The following is a 15,922-nucleotide window of genomic DNA, read 5'->3' as shown; positions in this document are numbered from 1 at the left end:
ACCTTCAGGGAAGATCTTCCACTAGAGACCTCTGGTGATGGGCTAACCTGGTTAAATGCCTTCCTTTCTTGTGCTGCCCTCCCTCTTTCCATCTCATACATGCATCAGCTGATCTCCTCCCCCTCTGAAAGTTGCTGAGTTTTCACGGAAGGAGAAGTTATGGTTGGGCTTTGAACCAACTGATTAAATGGCCTTTGGCCATTTAATGCTTTCCTGTCTCTGTCTCCTTGAGCTCCCTGAAGCTCGGGTTCCTCTCCTTCTGACCCTGATGATAAATCTACTTCTATGGCCTCTGCAGGGAGTCTGGGCCCAATCCTGACAGACAGATCCTTAGAAAAGGAACCTCAACTAATTGGTAAATCTCTTGTAGCCACTCACAAATTTAATTTAAAAAAGATGCACAGTGTCAATATTCAAATGTGTGGGTTTTGTTTTTTTTGTTTTTTTAAATAGTACTATCCTTACATTTCTCTCTCCTACCGAAGCACATCAAGGATTGATGGTCCTTATGCAGCCTAGTTCTAGATACTCCCACAGAACGGAGGCTAAGCTGAGGAAGGGAGGAAGGAAAGAGATGCCAAGAGAACAGTCCAACAGCATCAATATCCTCCTGGCAGTAAGATGAATGCCAGGGCCACTTCCCCTCGAGATCTGTTCCTGGTTTGGACTGCAAGCAGCGGAGGAGAGCTTTGCTCAGTAGAAGCGGCCTGTGGGCAGGCGAGGCAGGCAGAAATAAGTGTTGGGAAACAGGCTCAGGTTGATGGGGTTGCCGTCCAAGCGAATGTCCTCCAGTGCCCGGCGGATGTGGCTGGGGTCTCTGCTGTCACAGAACGTGTCTCCGTGCATGGTCTGGATGTTGTTGTTCTAGGCAGGGAAACAAAAGGGAGAAGGCAGCCCCAAAGGGCCAAATGAAGTGGGAGAGTCACAGAGCTGAGCAATGAAGTCTGCACCTGTCCCTGTTGCGTAGAGAGCAAGGGTTGGGGTCCTGACTGAAGGAATAACGGGCACTGTGTGAGGTGCAGCTCCTCTTCCTAAGTGCTCCCTCACCCCCGAGCAGGACTGATTTCCTATATCTGGGAGAGAGGCATTAAGAACATAAGAGCCATGCTGGATCAGACCAAGGGTCCATCCAGTCCAGCACTCTGTTCACACAGTAGCCAACCAGCTCTTAATTAGAAACCCACAAGTATGGCATGAGTGCAACAGCACCCTCCCACATAGGCATACTGCCTCTGATACTGTAGGCAGGTAGCACATAGACATCATGACTAGTATCCGTAGATAGCCTAATCCTCCATCAATTTGTCTCATCGCCTTTTAAAGCCATCCAAATTGGTGGCCATCACTACATCTTGTGGTAGTGAATTCCATGGGTTGTGATCAGGCAGGAAGTTCTGCACTCCTCACTCACACAACTTTTTTCATTCTGCAAATGGGACCCTTTCATCTGTACTTGTTATGTGATTATGGCAGGTCCAGGTTTAGATGCCCAGATTGGTCACTGTCACATCCAGTTTGGCCCACAGATGACTAGGAGCACATGCACAGATTGACAGAGGCACTAAGACAAATGCAGAACCTCCAGCTTGCAAGCCAAATCTGGCCCTTCTGGTGGCCAAAACTGGTCTTCTGGAGTTCTCCATGTGGCACAACCCCTTTTCCTCCTGGCACCAGCCCTGGCAGTTTCCCAGCTTCTGTGCAGTATTTTTTTCCCCATTCTGAAACGTCAAAATGCCTCTTTTAAGGCTGAGTTACTGGCAATAAGAGCTACAATGTGCTGGTATTTTGGAGAGTTTTGGCCACACCCCTTTTGCCTCTGGCCCACTCACCACTGGCATGTGACCCCCCAAATACTTCTCCAAAAGGGAAATCAGCCCTTGGGCTGAAAGAGCTTCTGCACTCCTTTGCTTACTTCCCTACTTTCTCCAGCTCCAGCCCTAACAAAGTTAAGTCAAGCCATCTACCAGAAGGTGTCAAAAGTTGGAACTGTCAACAACACTGAAGCTGATTGATTGGCCAAGACTTCTGCAGCCACATCTGAGATGACAAGCAGCTTCAAGAAAGGGGTGGAGCAGAGCCCAAGGACAACATTGCAGCAGATGTCTGAGCCCACCCCAACCTTCCAGTTGGACTAATCCTGAATTGAAGTGGGGGAAAGCATCAGCCCCCTCTTACAGGAGGAAAGGACAGCCCTTGCTGTATATACTTTCAAACTGAACCACTGTGGGCAAAGCAGACAAGTTAACAAGCCCCCATTTGAACCTGGGGACACTAAAGTTAACGGGAAGTGAACTACATCAGTGTTAGCAAGTCATCATAGGTGGCCAACTCCCTGGACTTTAAACTGCTCAGGGTCTGATTAAATGCAGCTTGGCCTCTTAAAGTACAAGGAGTTGGTCAGATACCTAATTTGGGGTATCACAATGGGCAGAGGTCAGCTTGTCCATAGGCTTTGCCTCAGGCAGAAGGAACTCCAGCTTCTCAGGGACACCAGACAAGGGAAGAACAGGAGAAGATTCAATCTAAGTGCACTTAGAGGAACACACATCATGGCCCATGTTACGGCTCAATTCCATGTTTTTCATAGTAATCCAAAAGGAAATGAATGAAAATGACCAGCTTTCTTAAGGGCCCATCCTTCAGCAATGGATGTCCTATATTTGTTTTCTAAAGGTCAGTATCACCATCTCACCTGTAGATGCAAAGACCTCAGTCCCTCAGGAAGGGGCACTGGGATATAGTCCAATTTGTTATCAGACAGATGAAGGAACTGCAGCTTCTTCAGATCCTGAAAGCACAAGTTAAAACCTCATCTAACTTTCAAGTCAGGACTCTCAAAATCCTAAATGGAAACATGATTTTTCAAAGGAATTCAGTCTGATTTTGCCTAACATAAAGAAATCCAGTCAAAAGGGATACAGCCATATAAGCTCCTGGGGGTTCCTCATCAATTATTTGGTTAATTTCTATAGCAAAACTAAAAAAAGAAGGACTGAATCCTCTCTATCTGGAAATGATTCCCCCAAGTCCCAGATAATGCTGTAGGCTGCCTAACTGCAGTCAACAAGTAGCGATGCATGAGAATTCCATTTGGGGGGTGAAAACCCAACAGATTTTTGTTTCAGCCCTGCTGGATTTTGTTCCACCCCCACCCCCACCCCCACCCCCACCCCCGGCAAAGGTCCTTCCAAAACACAGATTCCATTTTTGTTTTTAATGTCTGCAATTTGTGCAAATTGGGTTTGGGGAAATCTTGAAGTTTGCACAAAAGAAATTGAAAGTTTTTTTAAAAAAAATCTTTATTGCAGATTGCAAGTACATATATTCCACCCTTGTCAATATCCTTGTCAGTTCCATCCTCTCCACACACTACTTCATTTAACCCAGCAGAGCCATACTTGTCAAAGAACGTGTCAATTTCATCCTCCACTTTGCAGCTTCCACAACACAGGGGTGGAAATTGACATGTTCTTTGACAAATATGGAATATGCCTCACATAGCGGACTAGCTATCGTGTGCACTTTCCTCAGATTGCTATTTTTTTTTAAAAAAAAAAAATCACGATCCCCATTTGCGCAATTTTTAAGACCCCCCCCTACCCAAATCCAATTTGCACAAACTACCACTTGTGCAAATCACAGGACCTGGGAGAATTGTGCAAAACATTTCCAGAATCATGGGGGCGAAATCTGCAACGGTCCACTGCCACTTACCAGAATGGAAATTCCATCAGGCTTAAATGGAACAGAATTCCTAGCACCACACATCCTTATCTCCAGGGCTTAGACCTGTTAAGGGGACCACTGAATGCCAGTGCCACTATCATTGGACCCCAGGTCCCATGACTACTTGTCGTACACTGTCCCCTCTCTGATAAACTCTTTGTACTGATATCGGAGGCAACAACTGATGTGGAACATCATCAGCATGGAAGGGGAATCAACCAAATAGGAGCAATGATTTCTGGATTGGACATTAATATAGGGTTGAAAAAATGGAGAGAAGCTCACTTTGAAGGCTTCGGGTTGAATCCCTGCACTCTGGATCATGTTAAAGCGGGCGTCCAGCTGCACAATGGTACTGGGCAATTCCGGCAGGGAAGTCAACTTGTTTTCAGGGAGGACAAGCTCTTGCAAGGAGGGTAGCAGTCGGAAAGAGTTTTCATCCACCCGAGAAAGGAAGTTGCTCGTCAGGTCAATTCGCTTCAGTTTTGCTGAGGAAAGATGGTTGGGATAAAATGACCCATGCATTTTCAGTGATCTCTTGGAAATTAGCCGATGTGCATTACTACTAGAATCCGGGGTCAACCCATGAAGCTAATTGGTGGTAGATTCAGGACAAATAAAAGGAAGTACTATTTCACACAGTGCATAGTTAAATTACTACCACAAGATGTAGTGATGGTCACCAATTTGGATGGCTTTAAAAGGGGGTTGGATAAATTCCTGGAGGAGAAGGCTATCAAGGGCTACTAGCCCTGATAGTTTTGTGCTACCTCCAGTATTCGAGGCAGTAAGCCTGCGTGCATCAGTTGCTGGGGAACATGTGTTGGAGGGTGCTGTTGCACCATGTCCTGTTTTGTTGGTCCCTGGTCAACAGCTGGTTGGCTACTGTGTGACCAGTGCTGGACTAGATGGAACCTTGGTTTGACACTTCTCATGTTCTTACTGTTCACAGGTTATGTGTTTCCTATTTTAAATGGGATGATGCAACCTCCAGAGAGAATGGGAGGAGATGGACTTCCCTATCACAGACATCCCATATTAACTTGGGAGTAGACTAGGATGGAATCCCATCTTGATGTGGCTAATGTATGATTGTCTGCATTTAAGCCCCCATATTACCTATCTGAACACCACAAGGCCATTTCCTTCACCATTCTATCCCACCCCTCACTTTCCACTGGTCTCTGGTGAAACTAACACAGTGGTAACCCTTGTCAATTTCAGATACTCCATCAGTTTGTTGTTGTTTTAATTAAAACATTACTATGTACGCCCACAATGCTGCACAAATAGTCTGTTCTGAAGATTGTGGATGTTTCAAGAGATATGCCAATGAAAGGCTGATGGTTGTGTGCTATCTCCAGTATTTGAGGTAGTAAGCCTGTGTGCACCCATTGCTGTGGAACATGGGTGGGGAGGGTGCTGTTGCACCATGTCCTGCCTTGCTGGTCCCTGGCCGATGGCCGGTTGGTCACTGTGTGAACAGAGTGCTGGGCTAGATAGACCCTTGGTCTGATTCAGCATGACACTTCTTATGTTCTTATGTTCTTATCAATGCATGCTAATAAAATATTCAGATTTGCAGGATATACTCCTATCTTAGCATTTAGGGACTATGATTAGAATCTCAGATCTCTTTGTTGCAAAACAGCAGCACACCTTCACTCCCAAGGAAGCTCATATCTACCGTTTGATGCATTTTGGTAGCATTAGCTATTCAAGTACTGATGTCTCAAACAAATCCTTAGCTTTTTTTGATTCACAGCCTGAGATTTCCTCAGCCTAATGACAGGTCTTGTGAAAAGAAAATATGCCCCTGGTATTAAACATTGTGTGATCACATCCAAATGCCAGCCTCTCATTTTGGCATTGGTGCAAAATTTTGAAAGGTGAAAGCCACACTGGCCTTGATGCTTTCCACTGGCAAAGAACGATGCATTATAGGCTCTCAAATGGAAATGGTTATCCAAAAGTGCTCAGGCCTTTTCATCTCCAAATCCAGGCACATTCAGATGTTATTTTTAAAAACAGCTTTTGGGTCACATATTTACTCAGGGTTATTAATGTGACGCCATAGACATGTGGCAAACTTTGTGCCAGACATGCGCTGGCACTTTGTCACAGAATGCTAAAAAATGCTGAGGTTCTCTTTTGCACATACATGTAATCAGCGAATGAAAGATCAACCCAGGGTAGGAGTCAAATTAGTGTGATGCTGCACAATAGAGAGCAATTTGGTGTTTATATAGAGCTCACTACTATCCTTTGATTATGTTATGCATGATCTGAAGACAATATGGCTGCACAATTGCTAATGTATTTGTGGAATCCAAGGGTCACTTCAAGAAACCAAAGTGGCCTGTGAATATATGGGTTGCATGTATCTGGGCTGAATCCAGATGAGCAGTGAAAGTGGATGGTTGTGATTGCCTCACCACTTGTTCAGCTTTGTAATTCAACCCAGAGTTATCACATGCTGCAGAATCCACTTTTAGAAGCTTTGTGGAGGCACACAATAAATGTGAATACAGTTCCAAGTAGGATGCATGGTGAAGTAGTTATGCTATGCTTGCTAGGTGCCAGATTCTACATAGATTCATTCCATTTACATTCTCCAACATACTGAGATCCTATTCACATGCCCATTTAGCATTTGATAGCTATTGAAAAAGTCTGTTGGATTCTAGCCCGTGGTATAACAGCTGCATAGGCATCCGTCACCATGTGCTGGAGTCAGTTTTTGACATACCAATGGATTTGTCACAGAATTTGGAGTGGGAGGTCTCACTGCTATCATGCACCTAGTGGTCATGAGAACAGGTCTAATTTGCCATGTACTTAGCCCTAAATCTGGCATGGACTGAGTACCTGCTTTCAGTCCAAATGGAATCCAAATTACGAAATAAGATGTAGTGTGAAACTAGGCTCTGGCATGCCAACATTTCTGGGTGAGACAAATGCATTTCCCTTTGCCCCCAGGAGAGCTGAGGGAGAAGGGGAAAGTGAGGTACAGGTGGCCTTGCTTGGAACAGAGAGGATGACTGTTGGAACGGAGAAGTGAAGCAAGCTGCAAGACTCTGAAAATCGTAGCCGGGAGACCTAAGGACCATAGCATACCAAGTCCAATGAAGTCATTGGCTTGAATCCTGCTGATGCGATTGAAGCGGGCATAGAAGTATGCAGTCTCCAAGGGCAGAGGAGGGATGTGTTCTAGATCGGTGTCATCGCAGTACACAGAGGTGCTGATGCATACACAAACCAAGCAGGTGGGAAGATCTGGAGGCAGGAGAGATCATGACACACACACATTATGTATAATATTTTTATTGTGCTTTTTTAACAAAACAAAACAAATTGTGGGGGGAAAGAGAAGAAAGAAAATGAGAGAGAGAGAGAGAGAGAGAGAGAGAGAGAGAACAACAGCAACAGTCTAAAAAAGACAGGAGATTATGCATAAGCTTCAACAAAAGCAGGCCAAAATGTCCATGTATATGCCCATTCACAAATGACACCTATATACTACCCATAAAAATGTTGATAGCATTGTTAGATCCTCTGTCCATTGCAACATAGGAGGTGAGCATTTGTCCTTCCAATATTGTAATACCATTTTTTTCGCTGTCAAAAAGGCTCAAAAATCCATTTAACATGTGTTAACTTCCAAGACACAGGTAAGTTTATCTGTATTATGACCTCCTCCTCAATAGAAGCAACTATTGGACATTGCCAAAGCATATGGTTGAAAAAGGCATTAGGTTTATTACATCTCCAACAGTTGTGAGACTTGGACAGACCCTTATTAAAAAGATGTTCTGGAGTCCAATAAATCCAAAACATTTATATATTTATTTTTTCTGAATAAGGCATAGTCTTAGATCAATAGATATTTCATGTACAGATGCTAAAACCGCAAACCACTGATTAGACAAAATGGAGTAATCCAGAATTCGATTCCATTCCTGTCTTAGACCCTGACTGTCAAATTTGTATACACAAATTGTGGGTCGATATTACAGATCAGCCGCTATAAGTATTTTCAATAACAATGGAGACTCTGGAGCTGTAAAAGGCGCCAGTCCAAATCTAGATTCTAACGCATGCTACAATTGCAAATATTGGCATTCAGCCTTAGCAGGCAAATCATATTTGGCATGCAAGTTAGAAAATGACAGAAACTGATAATCAAGAACCAATAACTGATCAAGGGTAAAAAATCAACTTATCTATCTAAGTCCACCACAAAAACATTTGCTTTCTAATTTTTAAATCTGGTTTTCTCTATAGAGTTAATTGAGCATGAGAAAATGGATCAAACTGTAGTTGACATGATATTATATACTGCACCTTTCTAACAACCAGAATTCTTGGAAGGGATCTATCCATTCTAAAATGCTGAGAACCTAATGTCATCTATTTAGGAAAAGGCTGCTAATAGAAAGATTCGAAAAATGGCCAGGATGAAAAAGAATTTAGTACAAATCAACAAATAGGCTTGATGGTATGAAGCAAGGTCCCGAAAGCCAAATCATCCTTCTTTAATTGGAAGTTGCATCCATTACACAGATATTTGTGGTTCAGAGGAACCTCCCCAAAATTTCCATAAGAAAGCACTGAGTTTTTCAATATATTTGCCAGACATAAGCAAACAAAACCCACATATAGCATAAACAATCCGAGGTATGATATTCATCTTTAGTGTATTAATTTTGCCCCATAAACTTAAAGTCAAAAAACCTTGCTGATCTTCTGTAAATTATCCAGTAATGTAACAATATTTCCCAATCTACCTTTTGCCCACCCCAGGCATAAGAAACTGATTTTGTGAGAATAGAATATAGCATTTTCCATATGTCATTTTGTGGTTAGCATCTCAGATTAGGGCCAAGGAAAACATGGGTTGTAGTCACTGGTAACCTTGCAACAGCCATTCCGCTCAAACTAACATATCTCAAAGGACTGTTGTGAGAATAAAATTAAGGAAAACCATGGCCATAGCTAGACCTAAGGTTTATCCCGGGATCTTGCATCCCTGGATCGTCCAAGGGTCAAACCTGTTCAACTAGGTGACACACAGGGGATCCAGTGCTCAGGCAGGGGCGAACCCTGGATGATCCCAGGATAAACCTTAGGTCTAGCTGTGGCCCATGTATGCTACTACGCTTGGGAAAGGGTTAAGATCACTATATGAGCAGGGCTCCTGCAGCTTTAACTGTTGTGATAAAGAGGGAATTTCACCAGGTGCTGCATGCATGCAAGTGACACCCTGTGAAATTCCTTTTTCTGTGCAACTGTTAAAGATACAAGAGCCCAGTTCTCCTTTTCATTTGGTCACCCTAGGAAGGGTGGGATAAAAATGTATCAGATAAATGGTACATTTGATATTGCTCTCCCCTCTGCTCTTGTATTATACCCAACTGTTTTCTTTGAAATTGTATTGGGGTGGAGGGCACAATGCATATCATTCTCAGCTGTGAACCATCTAACCTGGTAAGAAGTCCCCCTCCCCCTCCTGCCCCAAGATTCTGGATTGTAATTTTTAAGCAAGGCTGTTGTGGCCTCTTTAAAACAAGATTAGCAGTAAAGGTTGGGCTGGCACTTTGTAAATTTGTTTTAACTTGCTAATGTTGATCTTATGTTGTACTTATGTATTAAGCTTAGATTACTTCATTGTAATATTGAATATTTGCTATTTATTGTTGATTTGGGGTTGTATCCAATGTTAGGCTATCTAAAAGTGTACAAGAGGTGGTGGTGTTCTGTTAGTGGTTGCACAAGTGCTGGTGGGACAACTAATGAGTTGCGCAATGGCTAGTGTAACTGCTTATGCAAGTGAAATCAAACTATTAGATTTTACACTTGTGCAATAATAAAAATGGAGTTTCCACAAGTGGTAGAAGTTTTGCATTAGTAAAGGGGAGGGCAACCTCCAGCCTGCAGGCAAAATCCAGTCCACACTGGGGCGCAATTTGCCCACAGAAGGTGAGCACCCTCCGTGGGCCCCACCCCCTGCCCTACCCCTTCCCAAGCTCCACCCCCTGAGGCTGAGCAATGTAAAGGGGAATCTCGTTGTTATCTCCAACCCGAGATTGGAGATGTGCCAGGGATTCCTCTGCCCCACTTCCCATACTGCTTGCAGCCTGATTGGAACACGAGCGGCATGGGAAGAAGGAGCCCAATTTGGCCAGAGCTTGCAGGAGTCAGGCTGCTCCTTTCCAGGGCGTTCTTGGGAAGGAGCAGCCTGACTCAGATGGGGCTCACACAAGTCGGCTGCTGGAAGCTTTGGCCAAGTCCCTTTCTCTGTGCAGAGAGGCACAGAGATCCATGCCTCTTTCTGCTTGGAGGGGGGGAAATAAAAATGGGGGAGATGATGTCATGGGAGGGGGAGGGGGCATGATTTTAAGCCCCACCTCTGACATCATCTAGCCTGCTGGCTTGGCCTTGGGAGGGTGGTAATCTGGCTCCTGGACCAAACGTAGTTGCCCTCTGTGGCGTTACATCCCACAAGTCAGTTCCCAAATGTATGTCTGCAGTTTGTAAGTCTGTGGGTTTTAGAATGTTGGCCTGAGTGGGTGGAGTTAGAATGTCTTGGGAGGGGGGAGGAGTGATATATAAGGGAATGACTGAGGGGATTGTGGAGGGACTTGTTAGGTACTCTAAGAGTCTTTAGTGCTCTCTGTGTTTAGGGTACTTAAGTTCTGGGAAATTTGAGGGTCAGTGTAGAGAGTGGTGTCTTTAGAGTGTGGTGTGCACGTAGTTGATGTATATTAATCAATACCGATAATAAAGAAAGTTCAAGATTGATTGTGTGAGAAAAAGGAAAGCACGTATGTGAGTGAGTGAAAGGATTGTATGACAGGTTTCAAAAAGGTTTTTAAATGGTTTATTTGAAACAAAGCTTGTGTACTTTTGAAAATAAATTTTGATTGTTTTGTTTTTAAACTACCACAAAAATCCCACGTGTCTGTTTGGCATTTATCATCTAAAGTTTACTTATTTAACACCCACTCTGACAATCATTCACCTCAGCACATATAACTCACAGTGTTTTATTTTATATATTAAAATCCTTCTCCATTTAACCCCTTTCTCCACATAGTTTGGAGGAAGGTGGTTTTTATCCCTTGCCTCAGGCGTATTGAGCGTTGGTGCTTGGCTTGAGCAGGGAGTAGCCTCGGCGGGGTCTGGTGTTCAGAGCCTGTGTCGTGGCACCCACCTCCCCTGCATTAGCGGAATGACACCATTCAATACAACCCTTTGCCTTCTATCGGAATTCATTGTCATCTTTCGAAAAGGAAAAAAAATCTGACTTGCTTTGATAAGTTGACATTTATTGTGGGCCACTTTGGACAACATCGACTGTAGAAAAGCAGCTGATAAATATACTGACTAAATATAGGGTGACCATATGAAAAGGAGGACAGGGCTCCTGTATCTTTAACAGTTGTATTGAAAAGGGAATTTCAGCAGGCGTCATTTGTATATATGAAGAACAAATGGTAAAATTTCCTCTTCATCACAACAGTGAAAGCTGCAGGTGCCCTGCCCTCTTTTAAATCTGGTCATTCTAGTATAGCTCCTGCACCTTTAACTGTTGTGATGAAGAGGGAATTCCTTTTTCTATGCAACTGTTAAAAGATACAGGAGCCCTGTCCTCCTTTTCATATGGTCACCCTACTAAATAGCACCAGGTCAGTGGAAAACCTCACAGCGTACTGCAAGATTCAGTTTGTGTTGTGCTGACGTGGAAGACAATGCAAGGTGTCAGATGAGCCTTGTTCGCAAGTGAGAGCTAAATTCACTTAAAAGATAAAAAGAGAAACCAATGAGTCAAGTCCAATTAAGAGATGGATCACAAAGTACTCCTCCAAAGAGCAGCTTGAAATGAATCAGCTTGGGCCAAATCCAAACTTGGGGGTGCAACGCCTATTTAGCTGATGGCGTTACCCCAAGGTTTTTGTTTGGCCTCTCATATTTAAAGAAACAAATGCAAAGGAAATGGCATTATTTCTGCGCTGAGAGACCATTGCGGCTGTCTGGAGCCAACAGCCCATTGCAGAGACAAAGTGATGATGGCAACATGACAAGATTCCAGGCACCAATTAATAATGCTTGATTTTTTTAAAAAAAACAACCCCAAAACCCCCAACAACCCTCTATTTGGAGGACTAAACAGACCCCAGATCTATTAGCGGAGGAGTTCAAAGCAGAAAGGCAACAATTTTGCTCAGCCTACTACTTAATTTGTCCCAGTTCAGAGTGACAGAAAATGAATAAAGATATTTATCCCTCGCTACAGGATTTTAATTGTCACTAATCTAATTGCTACTCTGTCCGATTGTCGCTGCGTCTCTGCTCATTAAAGTGTTGTTGCTTTGCCGGTGTTTCTGTTTATTTCTGAGCAGTTCCTTTCTCAAGCAACTCTCATGTCTCAGAGGAGAAGCTCAGCCATTTTTACACAGGCCGAGCCCATTACGCTTCTTCCCATCTGGTAGATGGGAGGCGGAGCGGGAAGAATCCAGCGTCTCTCTAAAACTTCCAACAGAGTGCATTTGTTTATACAATAAAAAGAAAAGCTGCTTTTCGATCAATTAAAATACTCCAAGTGACATGGAATTTAAAAACAACAACATCAAGACAAAAGTAAAATGCAACAGAAAAATAAATCAGGATCAAAGCCAGCAGCAGAAAAAAATACAATTAAAAAGATTAACATTAGCAGCATCATTCATTTAAAAACAAAACAAAAAACTACACTGCATTGAACAGACATGTTTTCATTTTACAGTGAAAGGAGGACAGGACCCCGAGGAAGCCAGCCTTGCTTCTAGAGCAAAGGTGTAGAACCTCTGGCCCCCGGGGTATGACAATCTAGCCCATGGAGCTTCCTGAGACCCGCACTTGCCTCAGCGAATGGCAGAATATGAAAGAGAGCCTTTCTTGATGACCACAGATAGTGAGAAGGTACATATGGGAAACCAGTCCAGCACACAGCATACCAGGGCATTTGCCAGGGGTAAATCATGTTCCTGAAAGACCCAGAAAAGGTCTTGCATTTAAAACAAGGTGTACGGTTGTATGACTTGTGTCTTAGGCCATGGCTAGACCAGGAGATATCCCGGGGATCGCCCTGGGATCATCCCTGCCTTTCGAATGCCTGTAGTGTGGGAGAGCACATGACCTCCCTAGGTAACTGGTTCTATTGTTGTACTGCTCTAACAGTCAGGAAGTTTTTCCTAATGTCCAGCCGGAATCTGGCTTCCTGTGACTTGAGCCCATTATTCCGTGTCCTGCACTCTGGGATTATCGAGAAGAGATCCTGGCCCTCCTCTGTGTGACAACCTTTCAAGTATTTGAAGAGTGCTATCATGTCTCCCCTCAATCTTCTCTTCCCCAGGCTAAGTATGTACTTTTTTTGCTGCTGTCACTCAGCTGAATTTGGTGGCACAGCAGTGGTACTTTGGGGACACTTTGGGAGTTGTGAGGCAGGGCATGAATATATATGGTCCACGGTCTGTGTGTTACCTGCCCCTGTTGTACATCAAATGGGTAGATTCTAACCTATGGTATCTGCACAGTGCTGCTTATGCCCCCGGCTTCAGCTTCTGCTATAGAAAAGGGCCTAGTGGCATCAAAACTTCGGGGTCTGGCTTACAGAAAGGCACAGTACAAATAACAACAAGAAGAAAACAATAACATCATAAGAACACCAAGAAGAAGAAGCCTAGAGAACTGCTGCCCATCAGTGCAGACCAGTGGTAGCCAACTTGGACCCTTCCAGATGTTTTGGACTACATCTCCCATAATCCCTGACCATTGCAAATGTCGATTGGGGTTTATTGAAGTTGTAGGCCAAAACATCTAGAGGCACTAGGTCGTCCACCCCTGGTTTAGACAATACTGCATTTAATTGGCCAGTGGTCTGATCTGGTATAAGGAAGATTCCTACGTTATCCTATGTTAAGTCCCATCCACCATATGCAACTCTTAATATCCTTAGAGGAGAGGGGGGGCTTGCTAGACGAGGCCTTAGCACACTGTGAGGCCTGGTTTCCCTGCTGTGCGTCCAGACGACGCACAGAGGAATCCGGGGTCAAGCCGCGCTGAAGCCTCCCCTAACGCGCCATAAGCGAAGTCGCTTATGGCGCGCCTTTTCCGCAGCCCCGGCCTGAAGCCGGGGCTGCAGAACGTCTAGCAATGTCTGTGGCTTTTTGCGGCTACTCGCTTACTCACGAGTAGCCGGGAAAAGCCACGGACTTGGCACAGCGCTCATATGAGCGCTGTGCCCATCGGGCCAGGGGGGGATCCTGGGGGGTGAAAGCCGGACCCAGCAGGAGAGGGGGGGGGAGAAGGCCAGGCACCGGGATGGCATCGGGGAGAGGGAGAGCGGGCACCACGGGCATCGGGGAGAGGGCGGGCGAGCAGGGAAAGAGTGGCCAGGGAGGCATCGGGGATGGCAGGGGGGGGGGATCAGGAGCAGAGGGAGCTTAATTTTTTAAAAAAGACACTTACCTTGTCGGGTGGCTTCGGGGCGCACGTGGCCCCTTTAACAAAACAAAAAAAAATGGCCGACACTGCAGGGCTTCCGTAGTCCCTGCGCGTCATGCGTGTAGGAGCCGAGGCGGCGCGTGCTAAAGTTAGTGTGACGTCGCCCCGCCTCCCTGCCGGCTTATCCGGCATTGTCTAGCAAGGCACAGAGAGAGAGGAGATGATTTTGAGAGTTGGTCTTCCACTCACCCTGATCTGTTATGGACCCAAACAGACCTGGTCCCTTAGGCGTGACTGCTGTGGAGGTTGATGGGCTCCTTCGTATTGTTTCTGTTGCCTCAGCAGTTGTGCTTGGCGGTTGTGCTAGGTTTTTGTTGGGAGGAGCCAAGGTGCCAACCTCAATCTGAAAATGAAGCAAGGGATATGTCTCTCCATAGTTATGCACAGAGGCAGCATCAATATTTCCATTTTACAGACAGGTAAACCGATTCATAAGCTTCTACAGAATTCCCCAGGTCAGAGATTCCCAGTTTTTTTTGTATTCATTTTTTCAGCTTCAATCCTGCCTTCTGATGGCTGACTCGTATTCTCCTCACTCCCACCCTGTACATAAGTAATCCAAATATCCTTGGGTGGATAATTTCACATATATGCCATCTAACCACAGATGTAGTTGTGGGCCTGTTCAGACAACACAGGTTCTATCCCTGGCTTCTCCAGGCAGGGCTAGGAAATTATCCTTCCTGAAACCGTGGAAAGCCATGTTCCAGTTCTCATAATAGAATATATTATATAAGTTTGCATCTATTTGTATATTACATGCCCCCAAAGTTTCTAGCTTTCAAACTATTAGGAATCTCTGGTAAACAGTGAAATGTAAGACGGGAACAGTATGGATATTGAGGATAGGTATGTTATTGAGTCCAGCATTGATGTACAAGGAACTGTACAAAAGTACTTAGAGCTGAGCTTCTCAGCAGTAGCAATTATTTACTCAATGGCATATCCCACACTTTTGTGGGGGTTGGGGGACTACCAAATACACAAGGCCCTGATTATACAGCACCTTGGATGCCAGGTCCCCATAATCGTAGATATCTTCATAATTACTAAGATCAATGACCTCCCCATAGTTGTCCAAGTTGAGGTCATAGTTGCCAAGATCCAGGTTGTCGTAAGCAACAGCATTGTTGTCGTGCTTCTCCTTCTTCTTCCTTCCATCTTCCTTGGGAAGAGCAGACAGAGCCAGTGCCAAAGTCAGGGCAGCTATTGCACCCACCAAGGCTGCAGTCTGCATCCTGAGCCTGAAGAGAAGGTGGGGAGCAACAACAGTGTGCGTTCAGCATCATTTTTAAAAAGCTAGCATGCGAAGAGCTCCTGATCTCCAACACAGACTCTCTAGTACACCCTTTGGCATATCATTCTATTCGGGCATCAGTTTTGCATCTATAAAATGAGAGCAACACAGGACTAACTGGCTTGACCGAATAACCAAATTCTGCCTATTCCAGCAGGCCTATCCAGTGGAATTGTAGGATGTTTTTAGGAAGTTTTTAGGATGTTTTAATAATGTATACTATGTTTTTAATTCAGTTTTATGTTATGTATTTTATACTTCTTCTTGTTCCCCGCCTCGATCCAGATGGAGAGGCGGGTAATAATAATAATAATAATAATAATAATAATAATAATAATAATAATAATAATAATA

General features: G+C 44.4%; 1 protein-coding gene across 1 annotated transcript; it reads right to left on the bottom strand.

Moving 5' to 3' along the window:
* Window positions 1-504: 504 nt before the first annotated feature.
* On the bottom strand, window positions 505-15,508 carry OPTC (opticin). The gene is made up of 6 exons (XM_063119229.1): window positions 15,278-15,508; window positions 14,461-14,614; window positions 6,844-7,002; window positions 4,012-4,214; window positions 2,693-2,788; window positions 505-864 (listed from the first exon to the last, which is right to left on the bottom strand). Exons 1-6 carry the CDS (start codon window positions 15,506-15,508, stop codon window positions 694-696), a joined length of 1,014 nt encoding a protein of 337 aa, XP_062975299.1. The 3' UTR covers window positions 505-693.
* Window positions 15,509-15,922: the final 414 nt, after the last annotated feature.

The sequence above is a fragment of the Elgaria multicarinata genome, chromosome 1 (genome assembly GCF_023053635.1).
Source record: "Elgaria multicarinata webbii isolate HBS135686 ecotype San Diego chromosome 1, rElgMul1.1.pri, whole genome shotgun sequence".
Lineage (NCBI taxonomy): Eukaryota > Metazoa > Chordata > Lepidosauria > Squamata > Anguidae > Elgaria > Elgaria multicarinata.
The sequence above is the reverse complement of the archived record's forward strand: the minus strand, read 5'-3'. Positions and strand labels throughout refer to the sequence as shown.